At 40.9% G+C, this 16,430-nt stretch overlaps 1 protein-coding gene across 5 annotated transcripts in view; it reads left to right on the forward strand.

Annotated features, from left to right (window-relative positions):
- The first annotated feature begins 4,886 nt into the window (after positions 1 to 4,886).
- Positions 4,887 to 16,430, forward strand: part of CCDC149 (coiled-coil domain containing 149) — a 50,096-nt gene continuing 38,552 nt past the window's right edge. For 4 of the 5 annotated variants that reach the window (XM_015862731.2, XM_015862728.1, XM_015862729.1 and 1 more), the window contains exons 1-3: positions 4,887 to 5,019; positions 12,237 to 12,398; positions 12,919 to 12,957. In XM_015862731.2, the coding sequence (XP_015718217.1) occupies positions 4,957 to 5,019; positions 12,237 to 12,398; positions 12,919 to 12,957 (264 nt within the window). In that variant the 5' untranslated portion in view covers positions 4,887 to 4,956. The remainder of the gene's footprint in view (positions 5,020 to 12,236; positions 12,399 to 12,918; positions 12,958 to 16,430) is intronic. The other variant, XM_032444154.1, reaches the window with a different exon arrangement.

A 16,430-nucleotide genomic window follows, 5' to 3' on the forward strand; every position in this document is an offset into this window, starting at 1 on the left:
TTCAGTTTTATTCTTGTGTTCTCTGTCAGCCATCCTTCTTTCTTTATTCCCTCCTAATGACTGGGAAGGGCAAGATCCCCACCTCATTTATTTTGCTTACTGTCTGCTGGATATTGACCACATGTGGAAAGTGATAGTCTTTGTGCCAAAGAGTGTGTGGTCACAGCAATAAATGTCTCTGAAATGGCCAGACAGCTTTCTGGGATTTGATATACTCCTCTGGTTGAAAAATGAACCTACAAGTCTGAAAAGCCACTCATATGTCAGATCTGATGACAATACTAGGGCACTCTTCAATTTCACAGTAACAGAACATAGCCTTAATTCCCTACCTGAATTCCTCAGTAAAACGAACTATTTCTTACATTTTTCTATCACACTTAGATGAACGTAACATGCAGTACACGTTTCCTTGGTACCCATCAGTTGTGCCTGCCTGAGTCACTTGACAAAATATTTTCTCTGATCTTATACTGCATTTCTAGCTTCATCAGTGGCGAGGTATTTTAAGGGAAAGAATAATAATGCAGAAGGAGGGCAATGAGCAGGCTCTTGACAGGAGGAGTTTGATGCCTCTGGGAGAACAGAATTTATTTACACTTAGTCTATATTCAGTTATAACAAGAAGGGGGCAACCCTGCCATAGATGGGAGCTGGAATTAGATGATTTTTAAGGTCCCTTCCAGCCCAAGCCATTCCATGATTCTGTGTGATTCCCAGTTTCTGTATATTTTTTTTGTCTTTACCACTAGTTCCTACTGTGTTTTCCTTACTTTTATGTTGAGGGAAAGAAGGACTGTGAATTCTGCTGGTGAAAGTAAGATAATTTACTCGTAAACCTTACAGAGTTATCTACTATCACTAGCAAAATTATCCATTATGTTATTAAGCGATTGATTTCACATGTGCTCTTAAAGTACTCAGTGCCTTCTTGGTTGAGCTGGATTCAGGTTCTCCCCAGCACCTTCCACATGCTCATCCATAGCCTGCTGCTCTCATGGGATTTCACTGAAGTTCACTTCAGGATTAGTATGTCCATTCAAGAGAGCATTTGAGCCCAGCAGTTCTGTGTAATGGGAGTTTACTGATACTATCTAGAGGCCAGACCAAATACCTCTGTCCACAATCCTACCCATTTTCTGAGCATTTCACCATAGCTAGCTAGTAGGCAATCAATCAGCTGTTTTACAAAGAACCCTGTATTTCCCAAGGTTTAGGTAATACAGTATTTTTTCCCTTCCCTTTCCATGGCCTGACCTCACCCTTCCTAGAGCTACCTTGTGTGGTTCACAGTCTGGTCCTGTCATCCAGCCTCTTCTTCCAAATTCCCTTCTTTCTGGAGAAGGCAGCCCCTGAACTCTGAATTCCAGAATCCAGTTGCTCCAGATAACAATCAGATAGAGCAAAAAAGATAAAAAGAAACACAAAAAGAAAGAAAATCAAGACTGTCTCCAATTTTAATGTTACCCCTCAGCACCTAAAATACAACGGAACACAATCCAGTGAAGGACCAAAACTGTTGAGGAGGAACAAAGAAACGCCATCACTTTAAAGATCCTTTATTGTTTGCCTAAGATGTGTCCTTCACGGACTTGACTGGGCACAAAAGGATTCAACATAAATGAATAACTGCTTCTGATCTGCAGATCATATTGTCCTGCTGACAGATCATGCATGTGAAGTAGAAGAGCTGATACAGGATAGTGAAACCAGCAATGAACCTGAGAAAATTGAGAAGGTGCAGCTGGAATATAAATGGACAAGCAGCAGCCTCCGACAAGGCAAAAATCAAAGGAAATAAAAAAACTGGGGAACACATGAATGCACTCCTAAACATGGGATGCTCTCTCCAAAATGCACACGTGAGGCTTTGAGTGTGTATTTATCCAGCAACAAGAACAAGAATGCGAACCAGAATAACACTGCTGTAAATTACCAAAGGTACTAAAATACCTGTTTTGTCTATGATGGGTTAGAGCCTCATTCAGAGGTATTTAAACCCTGATTAAATGGAACCCTGAAACATCTGTGCAGAGTCAGACTGAATCATCCTTCAGGGGACAAGTGCTACATATTTTCATTACATTTCAATTATGTTGCTTGCCCAGATCTTAAGGATTTACACCATTCCTTTAATCATATATTTCTTTAGAGTTGGACATGGATGTAGCAATCATGTTAGTGCGGTAGATAAATGATGGTCAAAATAAACAGCTAAATTTGAAGTGAACCATGCATTGGCTTATCCATGGTTAAAAAACAGGGTTGTTTTCTCTCTCTGTGTCTCATAAAGAGTTCTGAAAGCTGTGTTTTAAAATCACTGATTAAATCACTTGCAAGTGGAAACTGTTGGTGAAATCTCCTAGAGAGTTTTACCTGAGAAATTGCATAGAAGAGCCAGAGCAGGTTGGATCCAACTCTGAATGTGTAATTTGTCTAAGTGCAAACACACACAAAAATAAAATATAATAATAATAAACAAAAAATCATTTTTATAAAGTCTGGAGCCTTCTCAATGAAATGAAGAAAATATTTAAAGAAGTGGAAGGCAGGTAACGTGGTGAAAAGGCAGATGAGCTCAAGGTACCAATAAGGTCGATCATACAGAAAGCATTGCAGAGAAAAGAGATGAAGCACTAGGAGAAGATAAATGTATGTAGTGAACATATAGAGAAGGAAAGCAAAGGAGGTAATGTGGAGACAAGGCAACAGAATGTTTCAGCACTCCTGAAATCTGCAATCCTGCTTCCTGGTTCTGTTTGAGACTTTCGCTTTCCTTGGGCAAGACAATCGCTTTTCTCTTCAGCTTCTTATTTCTAAATTGGGGTTGATGGTATTTCTTTTCCATCATTTTCTTGGCTTGTTTGTGTGATTTGAGGTAGGAACACCTGCTCAGAGTCCAGCAGAGTTACTCGGTCCTGGCCAGGTCTATTCTGTAGGAGCGCTGCTGGAACTACTGGTAAGTAAAACAAAGAGAATTGGAAAAGGTGAAGAAGCTGCCAAAAGACTTCAGTATCAGGCACTAAACGTGATTATTTAAAAATACACATTTGAGTTCTTTTAATTCCTTTCTTATCCTGCTAAACCCATTCAAAGCCTACTTCAGCTTTGTTTTTATTTGTTCCCCCAAATCTTGCTTTATTAATTCACAATAAATTGGTTATTCTCATCCAAGAGCTGGGGCTTTCTGAACAACACAAGCTCTCATCAGATGTTTGATAAAATCATAAGAGCTAGAAATGCTGAGAATTCCTTTCGTTTTATAACCTCCCTTTCATGAATATTTACTTCTCATTTGAATAATTATCATCAATAAAAATGAAAACTGTGGTCTGTTAAGAATGCAAGCAGCTTTGGGATTAAAATGAGTGACATCCCTCAAAAAATGAGGGTTATTAGAGAGTTATCTATCTTACAAGCAGAGCCCTTTCTGCAAGAGCATTCTGAGCGTGGAGTACTGCAAGGCCAAGAAAACAGAGGAAACGCATTCCATAAATGAGAATTAAAACCAGGAAAAAGATTGTTGAATTCAACTGTGCTGGTAATGGTAAAGCTTGAGCTATTGCAATAATATGAAAATTATGGGGTTTCTAATATCGTTAACAATTCTAATCAGTGGGTTTAAATTATAGCTATTTTTCATGTAATTTTCATTATTTGCTATTTGCCCGTGCAAATGTCGTGCTTTCTTTTTCAGCAATGGTTTGCTGAGAAGCCTGGGAGGATGTGCAGGCTTGCAATGTATTGCACACATGACAACATGTGCAATAACAGAACACAGGAAAATATGAACAGGGAGGAAAGATGAATGTACCTTCTAGAGCACTGAAGTTACAGAATGCCTAGTGATGACAAGAAGCTAATTTAGAAGAAAATGGTCTATAATTTGGAAAGAAGGTCTATATTTTGCACCTAAAATGTATGAACTCTGCATATACCCTATCAAACTACAGTTCCACACTAAAGCCAGATGCTCTTTTGGTCTTATATATACATATGTATATATGTATATGCAGGTAACTGTAGATATATATTAGACTTGTTAATCTTTATACAAAGAGAGTTCCTTTGAGTTTATATGTGGCCTGTGTTTCTTCCCATGCAGGCTGCTAATTACTCACCTGGAATAGAAAAAACAGGTCCAAAAGAAGGCCATGAATATAATCAAAAGGCTGGAACACCTCCACTATGAGGAAGCACTAAGAAATTTGGGGTTATTTAGTTTAGAGAAAGCTCTGGGGAGACCTTCCAGTGTTTAAAGTCTTCCACTGTTTAAACAGGACCTACAGGAAAGATGAAGAAGAAAGCGTAGGGATATAGAAAGGGGTAATGTTATCCATGTTGAGACTGAGGGGTCACCTGCTTAAAGGGATATGAAGCTGTAGAAGAAGGATCTCTTGACTTTTAGAGAATGGAATGACACTGCTACTAGACACCAAACAACAAACAGTATCCTAACAATGGATATATTGCAGTAAGGAGTGGTATGTGTTATTGTTTCATTTTGAATTGCTTGTTGTGTTATTTATCTGGTTTGATCTGAGGTTCTTGATCCACTGAATTCCTCTCCCCCACAGCGCACCCAGATTTCCCAATTTAGGCATCTTTGAGGCGGTTTGTGCCTTGGGTGGATTTGTTCTGTGAGGATGCACTGAGCTGTGTTGGCACTTCAGCTGAGGGTACGGCAGAGCCCCTGAGGTACCCAGAGGAGCGGAGAGCTCCGTGCCCCCATGGCACTCAGGTTTCCATGCCTTGGTGGATGCCCAGCAGTGCTCGGGCAGCTCCTTTGGCTCGGGGTTGGCTGTGCAGCGCCCAGCCTGAGCCCGACCCCGCACGGCACCTGCAGAGCGCGGAGGCGGCCCAGGCCCCGCTCCGCGGCCCGGCCAGGCCCCGCCTCTCCCCGCGGGCTGCTCGGCGGAAGGCCGCGCCGGGGCGGGCGGAGCTGCTCGCCGCCTTATGCCCGCCGGAGCCATGAGCTCCCACCGCAGCGAGAGCGACTGGCAGGGGCTGGTGAGCGAGGTGAGGCGGCGGGAGGGCACGGGGCGGCCCTGCCTCCCCATCGCGGCCTGGTCCGCGGGTCCGGCCCTGCCGGGTGAGGGGCCGCGGTGCGGTGGAGCTGCGGGCCGCTGCCGGGGAGCGACAGGGATGTGTGAGCCGTGATGTGTGAGCCGTGATGTGTGAGCCGTGATGTGTGAGCCGTGATGTGTGAGCCGTGATGTGTGAGCCGTGATATGTGAGCCGTGATGATGTGTGAGCCGTGCGGGGCCGAGCGGGGCGGGGGTGCAGCCGCTGCTGCACGGTGTGAGCCCGCTCAGAGCTGCCTCCTCCGTCCCGTGCCGGGGCCAGCCCTGCTGCTCAGCTCGCCTGCGTTAATTCCCGTTCTCTTGCTGAAGGCGGTGTGTGTCGGCACCGGTGCTGCAGTTTGTTTGCAATCCAGGCGGATCTGAGGCCTCAGGCCTTGTGTTGACAGAAGTTGGGAGGTCCGGCACCTGCGGCACGGCTCTGCCGCCAGCGTGGCACTGCGGGACCGAGCGGGCACTTCAGCGTTTAATGTGCTCGGACCGTAAATAACAGGGTGTTGTCATCCACTGTGCCATTTCTGCAGGTAGAGGGTGGATTTTCAAAGTAAAGATTAGCAGATGTTATCTGCTATTTCCACTTTAAAAGTACCTCAGTATCTACAAGTACACACCTTCATCTGAGATACGTTACCAAACTCAAACCAACATGACACCTGGATCATTTAATGAAGTATCATCAATGTTAAGCCAATTCAGTAGGCAATACCATGCTGTTCTGAGTAGTTTGGCGTTCATCAAATTGCTATGGAACATCAAAGTACCATTTTATGTTTACAGCTATCAAGCAAAACTTTGGCCTTTGCAAAATGCTTGTGTCTAAATGAGAACCTGACTGTTGTGAAGTACCATCCACAGAAGTGAACTCATCTTTCCGGAGAGCTTTGCCTCCGTTATGCTTTTAAACATGGCCTAAGGTCCTGACCTGTCAGAGCTACAGCTGTGTTTGGTAGCAAACTTTAATGGCTGTGCTAAGCTACATTCTTGCAAATGCTGTAGCATGCACATAATAATTGTTTCTTTTTCTGTTCTTGTTTTTCAGAAACAGTTAAAGACATAGTGGCTTATATTCCATTTGCACCTTCACTTTTATCTCAGAGCAGACTTGCAGTCTTTGTTTCTACATGAAGCCTGTAGAATGCAGTGACAGGATATAGGCTTTTCTCTTCTGCCTTCCTACTTCTTTGACTGTTGTGATTAACTGTGCAATCTACCCACCAACATACTAGGAAGCCTGCGAGAAAATGGCTCCAGCTTCTTAAGTAAATTGTAATATGTTTTTCTGATCTGTTCTGTTTCTCAATGTTCAATTTCAGGATAAGGTATAGAGCTTAGTTTCCAGAGCTCTTAGTTTCCGTTAGGTAATTTAAGTGTTCCCTACACATTACACAAACGTTCTGAACCACTGTCAAAGCATAAGTTTTAATGCTGGCAAGAGGAGACTTGTTAGCTCTAAACAAACACACTCAAACAGCTGATGGACAGTTAAAACATGGAGTGGGGTTTAAAATCCTGACCTAAAAGACCAGTAGCCAGTGGGTTCAAATCAATGTGACATACTTGTTCGTTTCCATGCACTTTGTCCTCCAAATTTGAAAGCTATAAGGCGCTTCTGTTGAAATACTCATCAAAGCAGCTGTAAGAGTTTTAAGTCTGGTGTTTCAGGTGTTAGGAAAAGTGGTAGTGTGCAGTTTTGATCCTAGCAGATAGGTATATAGACTCAGTACTTGCACGCACAGCTGTATATCTCTGTAGTTTGGCTTTTCATTCTTCATTGGAAAAAGAAATGCTGGCTTATTTCAGTGTTTCCTTTTTCTGTGTTCATTATTTTTGTCTTTTTTTTTTTCCTCTCCTTCCACTCTAGCACATTTTGTGCTCTTTTTCATCTCTTTTGCTGCTTTTATAATGCTCATCACCAGCTTCTTGCATGTGTTTGGCCTCCATGCTTACAAGTGGTTTCCTCTTGTGCTACAGCCTTTCAGGTATAGTGTGCACCTGGTTCAACAATCTTTGTGCTCATGTACCTTGAATAGTCATGAACTCTGAATAGGTTGACATAGGCATACTGGGACAAAGCCAACTTTGCAAATACTGAAGGAACAGAAGGAGTCATTCTTTCCATCTTGCAAACTAAATACAAAAGAGCAACTTACAGGACTGAGAATCTATGTATTTTTTACCCACTCCCCAGCAGAGTTCAAGTATTCTTCATGGGTAAATATATATAAAGGTGAAGCATTCTTATATTGCAAGATAATTTTTGCCTGAAGTCTGGATTTTTGTCTGACATTTGTGTTATTGCATATCCCACGTTTAGGTTATTTAAAAGACAGTGTAAAGTCTTCTGTCAGTTCACTCTGCTTTCTACTGAAGTCAGTGACTGTTCTTCCATTGACTTTCCTGAGTCAGCACCAGCTCTGATGTCATGTTGGTTGGACAACCTGCACTTTTGGTGGTGTTTTCCACTGAAAGCCAGAAGGTTTCCTAGGATACTCATAGGTTAGAGTGATTCTCCTCCCTTCTTCCTAATGGCTTCCCTCTTGCATTTGCCAGTTTTTAGAATTAAATCCAATGTCAAAACGGTGCTCTTTCCTTGTCTCCTCCCACATATTGTAGGATCTACTTTATGCTACTATTTACAGCTACTCCTGCATGGCTGTGCTTCCTAAAATTAGTTGGAAGAAATTTAGTCTCCATTTAATTTGTCATTTTCAAGAGACAATTTCTTGATTATTAACTGTGTATGATCTTTGGCAGTGCACAGGGAAGTGATATGAATGTGCTCTTGAGCTTCCTTGACAGCTTAAAACTTGGAGGAGTAGTTTTGGGGAATGATTTATCTAAGCTACAGCTCCTGAGCAGAAGTTCTAGTTGAAATAGCTGCATGTTCCTGATGTGAATTCTGAATAGGAGTGAGAAACTTAACCTGCTTGTAATTGGTAGAATGTACTTTTATTTGTTGCACAATGAACTAAAGGGAAGAGGAAGGAAAATTAGTGAGATTTTCATAACTACGATGTATCTTTAATTTTCTGACCTCTGAAACAGGGTGAGAAATGTAGTTAACCTAACCTATCTGAGGTGATCGTGCAGGGTTTGGAACCACTCATCTTAGAGGTTTTCAGAATAAGGGCAAATACAAGCAACTGCAAACAAGGACGAAGTGGGGGAAATGGATGCTCTGAGGTCCCTGGGTGATTGAGTTGGCATCAATTAATGACTTCCTCCTTTGGGAAAGGGAGATATCTAGAGGAGGAGGTGCTGGTCAGGAGTTGGTATTGTGTCTTACAACTAAGGTAACTGCATTGTTTTGAATTTTATTGGAGATGGGAGTCAAATGGCCAGTAACTGTGTGTTGCTTTGAGAGCTTGGCTCTTCCAGATGACTTCAGGTTAAACTCTTCCAAATGAAGAGAAGCAGCATTGGTGAAACCTGGCCAGCAAACACCCCAGACAGGGATGTTGCACTGCATTTTGGAACTCTTCAACTTGTTACTTGGGCAACAACATTGCTTTCAAGAGCACTGTGAAGTGAAATGTGGTAAAACTAAAGGCAGTTAATTAATAGTTGGATCTCTTGTCCAAAGGGTGTTGAATAGAGTTTACAATTTATTTGAGGGTATAGTGAATGATGGATTTCCAGGCCCATGTTCTTTGTGGTGCCCCATGCATGTGGAGTGTTAAGCAAACATGAAGTATGAGCCACATTGATTTCAGAGCAGAGCCTGGAAAAAATATCTTTGCTTTTAGCCTCGGGTATTTTCCTTCTTGGCACCAATTGCCATGAAATAGCCATGTGCACGCCAGCAATTTGTACAAATTTATTTTATGATAGGAGTTAGGTGTGTTTGTTTGTTTAAAAAAAGAAGGTTGAAAACCTTGACGTGTCCCGGCTTCATTTGATTATTAGACCATGTCTGTGGTGCCGTTAATGAGATCTGTCCAGATCTATCACTAAAAATAGCAGTGGACAAATAAGAAGTGTTTGATGTAGAGTCACCTTGGAGCAGCTCCACTCTCCTGTACTGTCAGTCTCTTTTTACTCAATTTCACTAAAGCAGTTATCTGGCTGTAAAGCAGTTCAGACAGTAATGTAGGATGTCATATATATTCCTTTAATTATTATGATCTTCCTTGTAGCAATTATAATTTGCTTTATTACAGATAACAGCGAATTGGTAGATAAAAGTCACCAGACAGATATGAGAAGTTGTACATAGTAGCTTTTAGACTGGAAGTATAGTAGCTAGTTCTCATTTAACTTTGTTTTTTAAATTCAAAGGTTCTTTTGAAATGTCAATTAAAAGGAAACAAAACTAACAAGAATATACCGTATTCTTACAATAGATAACAGAATGCACTTGTTTGTCTCACTGATAGGCTGTATGTGAGACATAGCCTTCTTTTATCAAGTGCAGTGGAAGAAATCCTTATACAATGCCAGAAGCATCAGTTGAATTCCTCTTCTCACACTATGCTGGAAATTTCTTCTTAATGCTTGTGTTGCTCCATAAGGACTTTTAAACTCCTGTGTTACTTCTGAGAGCATGTTAGCTTGGCTGCACTCCTTTGCTCATGTGTAGAAGACTGTTGATGGGACTCAGTATAGTTCTTTTCTGTTACACACTGGTTAAGTCAACTTATAATCATTAGTACATTTTCTTCTCTCTTTCTTTCTTTCTTTGATATATATTCTGCAGCATATCTATATTGAATAACTTCCTTGAGGTCTTTCTTTGTATAATTTGTTTTTCTTTCAAAAATGGTAATTGGAATTGGAAACATAACTGCAGAATAATCAGATTCCACAAGAATGCCGTGGCTTTATTGTTTCTTGTACTATAAACCCATGGAAACAAATTACTATACATTATTGCTATTTTTATGCCATTTATTTAGGAAATTCAATATATTCAGAAGACAAAAACAGCTTTAAAAAGCCCACTAGATGCTGATTTTTGTGGTAAAATCCAGAGTGAGAGATGCAAGGCCGCTTTCTTCCTTATGGACCATCATCAGCACTCATTTTACCAACTTACAACTTATTCTATGCAAGGAGGAGAGGATTATTGCTTTTTGTGTAGGCCTTGAACTCTACTGTTCCTGCATCCTGCTTAGCGTTCATGCTACTGACATAACAGATAACGAAGAGTCTCCTTATTCTCACCAATGGTGCTGTAAAAGGTGAAGTCCCACTGGTGTGCCATGAAGGTGTGTGTTGTAGAGACCAAAGTTTTATGGCAGAAGCAGGTTTTGTTTGTCACTACGTTTCCTGCCTGCTATGGATTCTGTGCTTTAGCTCACAGTTCAGATCAAGTTCTAACTTCCACAGCACGCCACGAATGACCATTCACAGGAGTGGGGCTGCTTCAGGGTTTGGGGTTCTTGCTTTCTTTTGTGTTTATAAGTGACTGGTTGAGTTCTTTGTAAATAAGTAAATCTGACACGGTAATTACAAAGAATTTAGTGAAGGCTTATTTTGGAATGGACTAAGGCATGAGATGAAACTGGAAAAAGAGAAAATAGATTGTCAAAGACAAGTATTTCACTGTAAGTGGAAGAATGATTTTATCAAGTTGAGGGCAGTTTACCACGTCACTGTAATCTCTTGCTGACAATATTAAAGTTTAGCTTCTGATGCCTTTCCGTGTTTTATCAGGGGACTTGACATTTGTGTAAGGTATCAGTAAGGACATAAGTACAGAGTTACAGTTGCCTTTGTAAAGTTGATGCGAAGGCATCATAATCCAGAAAATTTATGGCAGGATTTCAACTTCAGTAGTGCCAGAAATAAAATTAATCCAAGGTAGAAGTGTCCTTTTTGAGAGTTCAAATCCTTCTTGGAATTGCTTTTCTCATTCCCTTTCGACTTTTTTTGCAACTAAGCACTTACCGTTTCTGGAAAATGTTGTCTGCTGTACTGTACTAAACTCTCCTTTCCCTCTCTCATTTCCTTGAAATTGAGGTTAACAAAGTCAGTTCCAAGTAAGTACTACATATGGGTGATGATTTTTATCCCAAAGAGCTGCACTGACTTGAAGGTTGTGGAAGTGCTGATGCTCTTGCTTTGTGCAAGAGCCCATAATGACAAAGTATTCTTGTCAGCGTACGTAATGAAACTATAAATTGTTTTCATGAATGCTGTGATATTTGGTCTCTTGCAGAGCACAGTCAGAGTGTAGTTAGTGCCACATCTCATGTGAGTAACATCAGAATTAGAAATATTATGTGGAATGAGTAATGTCAGGAGATGGGTGAGAAGAATCTGCTGACTGACCACTGTGTTAAATGGAAAAAGTTGCCCGAAGCTTCTGATAGTTAAAATTCAGCTGCTGTAGATGTTGGTCTCTCTTCCTCTCCATAGGGAAAGGCAGTGAAGTATAGATCAGATAAGTGTAGAATAAATGAGATGTAAGCTCTGCTTCTCTTTTTCTGTGAGCCCTACACATACAAGGTGGTGAAAGGAGAGAAAGTCTCACTTGTGTCTTCCCTCTCCTTTCAAATGCTTGCAATATTCCTGCATTATTTCACATTCTTATGTCTCAACAAGCATGTGTAGTATTGCAGGACACCGAGGCAATGAAATAATTTCTTTTGTCAGTGCCTATAGAGTGCACACTAAAATTGATTTAGGTTCTTTTTGGTAACCACTCATACTGCTCTTTGACCATAACAGGGAACTCTTTCAGTGCTTGAAAGAAGTACGAGTCCAGAGGACATTGCTGATAGTGGGGAGGAAAGGGAGGGCAGAAAGAATAAGGTAGGAAGTGCTGGTAGCCAGCAGAGCTGGCTCTTGTTGAATCAAGTAGAAAAGGACATTTGCAAAGGCTTCTTCTTCCAGCAATCAAACGGGCTTTCAGGCCGTATCGTGAGTCTTCTCATACTGTTATATATGAGGGAAAAGAGGGGAATCATGAATTGCTAAATTACATAACTCACAGTAATCAGGAAAGCGTGTGGGCTTGCAAATGGATTTTCATGATTCTGAAATAACAAATTTCAGTGATTAACAACAAGCTAAGAAGATTTGTAAGAGAGTTTCATTCTGTGCAGTGAGTTGTCTTCCATCTTCTCCATGAAAAACTGGAGACTGTTGAACCTAGTACTGGCTGGGGTAGGAGTGGCTTGTAATAATCACGTTGTTTTTTCTCCTCTGCAGTACCTGGTGTGCAAGAGGAAGCTGGAAAGTAAGAAGGAGGCATTGCTGATCCTCTCCAAAGAGCTGGACACTTGTCAACAGGAAAGAGACCAGTATAAGCTCATGGCCAACCAGTTACGAGAACGACACCAGTCTCTGAAAAAGAAGTACCGGGAGCTGATTGTAGGTTGTTCTCATTGTATACTGCATGAATAGGGGACAAGAAACAACTTGAATATCAAAAGCATTCTATAATCAGTGCTGTAGAAAGCATTTAGGTACTTGTTTATAGTAGCCCTGCAGTTGTACAGTCCTGATCACATTATTACTCATTTGTTCCGCACCGATGAGGTAGTGGCTGTTATATAAGACACAGAAAGACAGTTTGTGCTTGGAGAAAATTAGTTTCAGTCATAATTCCATTTAAAAACTGACTGCAGTATTATTATTCCACAGCAACTTAATGTACCGTTATGAAAAACAATGCAAAATAAATTTGTAATGACCTGCTGTTTTAGAAAGACAAAAAAAAATCTTAAGCCTTAGGAAAAAAATGTAAGGTGAAATGAGTATTACTGGTGTTAATCAAGATGCAGGATTTTTGAAACAATTTTAGAAACGTTTTACTTAAAATTGTTTTTAACAAGGGATCCTCAAAGCTTAAGAAGTAAGTTGTCAATAACATGTATCTGTTCATTTGTAGGATGGAGATCCATCCCTTCCTCCTGAAAAGAGGAAACAGGTAGGATTTACTTTTCATCTGACATTACTTTGCTTCAAAAGTTTTCTGCAGAAGTGTGGAAATGCTGGCTATGGAACCTGGTAAAAAGCAAACATTTCTGCAAACTTCAAAGGTCTGTTTTTAAATTGAGACATCTTTTAGAATTAGAATTACCCAGGTTGGAAAAGACCTCGAAGATCATCGAGTCCAACCACAGCCTAACCATAGTACCCTAACTCTATCAACCCTCTGCTAAATCATATCCCTGAGTACCACATCCAAACGGCTCTTAAACACATTCAGGGATGGCAATTCAACCACCTCCCAGGGGAGCCTATTCCAGTACTTGACTACACTTTCTGTAAAGAAGTGTTTCCTAACATCCAACCTAAACTTACCCTGGCACAACTTGAGTCCATTTCCCCTCGTCCTGTCACTTGTCACCAGTGAGAAGAGACTTGTCCCACTCTCACTGTAAGAACCTTTCAGGTACTGGAAGAGGACAATAAGGTCTCCCCTCAGCCTCCTTTTCCCCAGACTAAACAGCCCCAGCTTCCTCAGCCTCTCCTCATAGGGTTGATTCTCCTAGCCCTTCGTGAGCCTCATTGACCTTCTCTGGACCTGCTCCAGTACCTCCATGGCTTTCCTGTGCTGAGGTACCCAAAACTGAACACAGTACTTGAGGGGAGGCCTCAACAATGCCGAGTATAGGGGCAGGATGACCTCCCTAGTCCTGCTCACCACACCATTCCTGATTCATTTCTGCTTTGTTCTAAACATTTAATCCTGAAGTATCTGAACTATCATTAATTAGAATATATGGTTATTGTTTTCATGTTCACCTAAGACTGAATTTGNCATCCAGGGATGGCGATTCAACCACCTCCCAGGGGAGCCTATTCCAGTACTTGACTACCCTTTCTGTAAAGAAGTGTTTCCTAACATCCAACCTGAACTTACCTTGGCACAACTTGAGTCCATTTCCTCTTGTCCTGTCACTTGTCACCAGTGAGAAGAGACTTGCCCCACTCTCACTGTAAACACCTTTCAGATACTGGAAGAGGGCGATAAGGTCTCCCCTCAGCCTTCTTTTCCCCAGACTAAACAGCCCCAGCTTCCTCAGCCTCTCCTCATAGGGTTGATTCTCTAAGCCTTTCATGAGCCTCGTTACCTTTCTCTGGACCTGCTCCAGTACCTCCATGTCTTTCCTGTGCTGAGGTGCCCAAAACTGAACACAGTACTCGAGGTGAGGCTTCAACAATGCCGAGTACAGGGGCAGGATGACCTCCCTAGTCCTGCTCACCACACCATTCCTGATACATTCCTGCTTTGTTCTAAACATTTAATCCTGAAGTATCTGAACTATCATTAATTAGAATATATGGTTATTGCTTTTATGTTCACCTAAGACTGAATTTGGGCAGTGTACACAGATGTGAGATCATTCTTGTTTATCCTTCTTGCACTGAGCTCTAAAATGGGTTCATGACTGAACTTTTCATACTTCAGAAGCAGATTGGGAATGTGTTGTCTGCATCCCATAATTGTTAATTTATTGTTGTGGGTACTGTTTTCCATTAGGTACTCTCCCAAGTCATTTGAGTTCTATGGGTTATAAGTGGGAAGAACAACAGTAATTGGATTTTATGGTTCCCTTGGAAATCTTAATGCCTACTCTTATTTTTTTTCTTTTTCCCCAGACATCTATACAGTGTCCCTATTGCAGGATGTTGTTTCTCACACCCTGATATTATCTTAACTATTAGGAAAAAAACAAAACCAAAAACGCCTATAGGAAAATATGTGAGAAGAGAGGACAGAGTATCTGGAAGGACAAAAGTTGTTCCTGTAATTGCTAGTCTTGAAAGTCTCAGACTTGGACTGTTTGAACCATGGATATCAGTGGCAGAATTTTTATTGATCATCCTTTCCCTTAGAGTTTGAATGTATTTCTTGCTCATTTATTAAAATCTTAGGGTCATAGAGTTTTGGTTGTTTTAAACTAAACTTTTGGAGGCAATGTAATTACTCCTTTATGCACTTAAACAAATAACTGCTGAGAAGTCAGCGTCTCAGTGCAGAATCATTTAACGTGCTTGTTATTCTGTGTAATTTGTTTAAATTCTATTAACACAGTTCTAAATGAAAGCTTATGACCAGATGTGGGTTTGAGCATTGTCACTACTCAAATTAGGACTGAAGAATATACAATGATATGGAAAAAAATAAAATCAGCAATGTAGTATATGGGTCATTACAGAGATGAATAGGAAGGGAGACTTGGCGGCATCCCATTGATGCTGTTCTCATTCCTCTTACTTTTTTCAAAACAAATAAAGCTGACGCTTGTTTCTAAATACTGGTAGAATTTATTCTAAATTCAGATGCTTGACTATGTTAAGTTTTGGCAGATTTCATCATGGTGCTTGGAAAGTCATTTAATCTACCTAGGAGTCTTTTTCTATGAAGAAATAATGATTCATGCTAGATAAGGGAGAAAGAAAGAAGATCTTATTCTCAGATATGGTCATTTTAGAGGTCTTCCCCATGGACAATATGTATTATAGCCTGTATATTATTAGGCTGTTAGCGCTCTTCTTGAGTTTTTTCTTAGGAAGTGTGTCTATACACTATATACAAGGTGTATGATCTGGAGTAGTTAGGGCAACCTTTCTCAGGAGGAGAATAGTTTTACTTTGAGAAATGCACTGAAACATAATAAAATCATTTTGTTTTTTTTCCCCACTATTACTCCAGTGTGCCCCGGTGGCGCAGTGGTAGGAATGCTGCTTGCAACACTGGAGGCCTGGGTTCGAATCCCCCCTGTGGCTCAAGTGGTACAAGTGCCGCTCTGCTACACAGGAGGCTCGAATCCCGGGGGTTGGACTTGATGATCTCTAAGGTACCTTCCAACCCACACGAGACTGTGATACTGCAAATGCATTTATATGAGTACCTTTTCTTATTCAAGAAAGAGTTATGTTCTCCTTTGGAGAACTCTTGGACTTTTCCAGTTCCTTTTTTTTGCCCTGAAAATCTAGCTACGTGCTGGTAGAAGTTTGTTACGGCAGTCACTTTATGAAAGATCCTGATCCTGTAATGCATTTTGTGTGACACAACTGTACATGCTGTTCTTGTAGTCAGGACTGAGATGAAAACATCATATGCTGAACAGTTTGCTGTCTGTTACGTTTCTGCATTGCAAATGAGAAATCATTGTTGAAACTTAAGTCTACTACCCTAAATGTAATAGATGGGTTAGATTTGCTACTTTCTTCTCCTTCATTTCTTCATTTTTCACCTTTATTATGCTTTGTGACTTCATAAAACATCTTTTCTTCAATTGCATTATTTTCTCATTTGTCACAACATGGAGTTCTCTTGAATGGAGAGCTCATGTAACTGGGCAATTTCAATCAGCAAGTGGGTAAGGACTGGTTTCATTTAAAGGGTATCATAACATGCAGCACTCTGCAGTATTTTTCCTTTTGAGG

This window comes from Coturnix japonica, chromosome 4 (assembly GCF_001577835.2).
Source record: "Coturnix japonica isolate 7356 chromosome 4, Coturnix japonica 2.1, whole genome shotgun sequence".
NCBI classification, from domain to species: domain Eukaryota; kingdom Metazoa; phylum Chordata; class Aves; order Galliformes; family Phasianidae; genus Coturnix; species Coturnix japonica.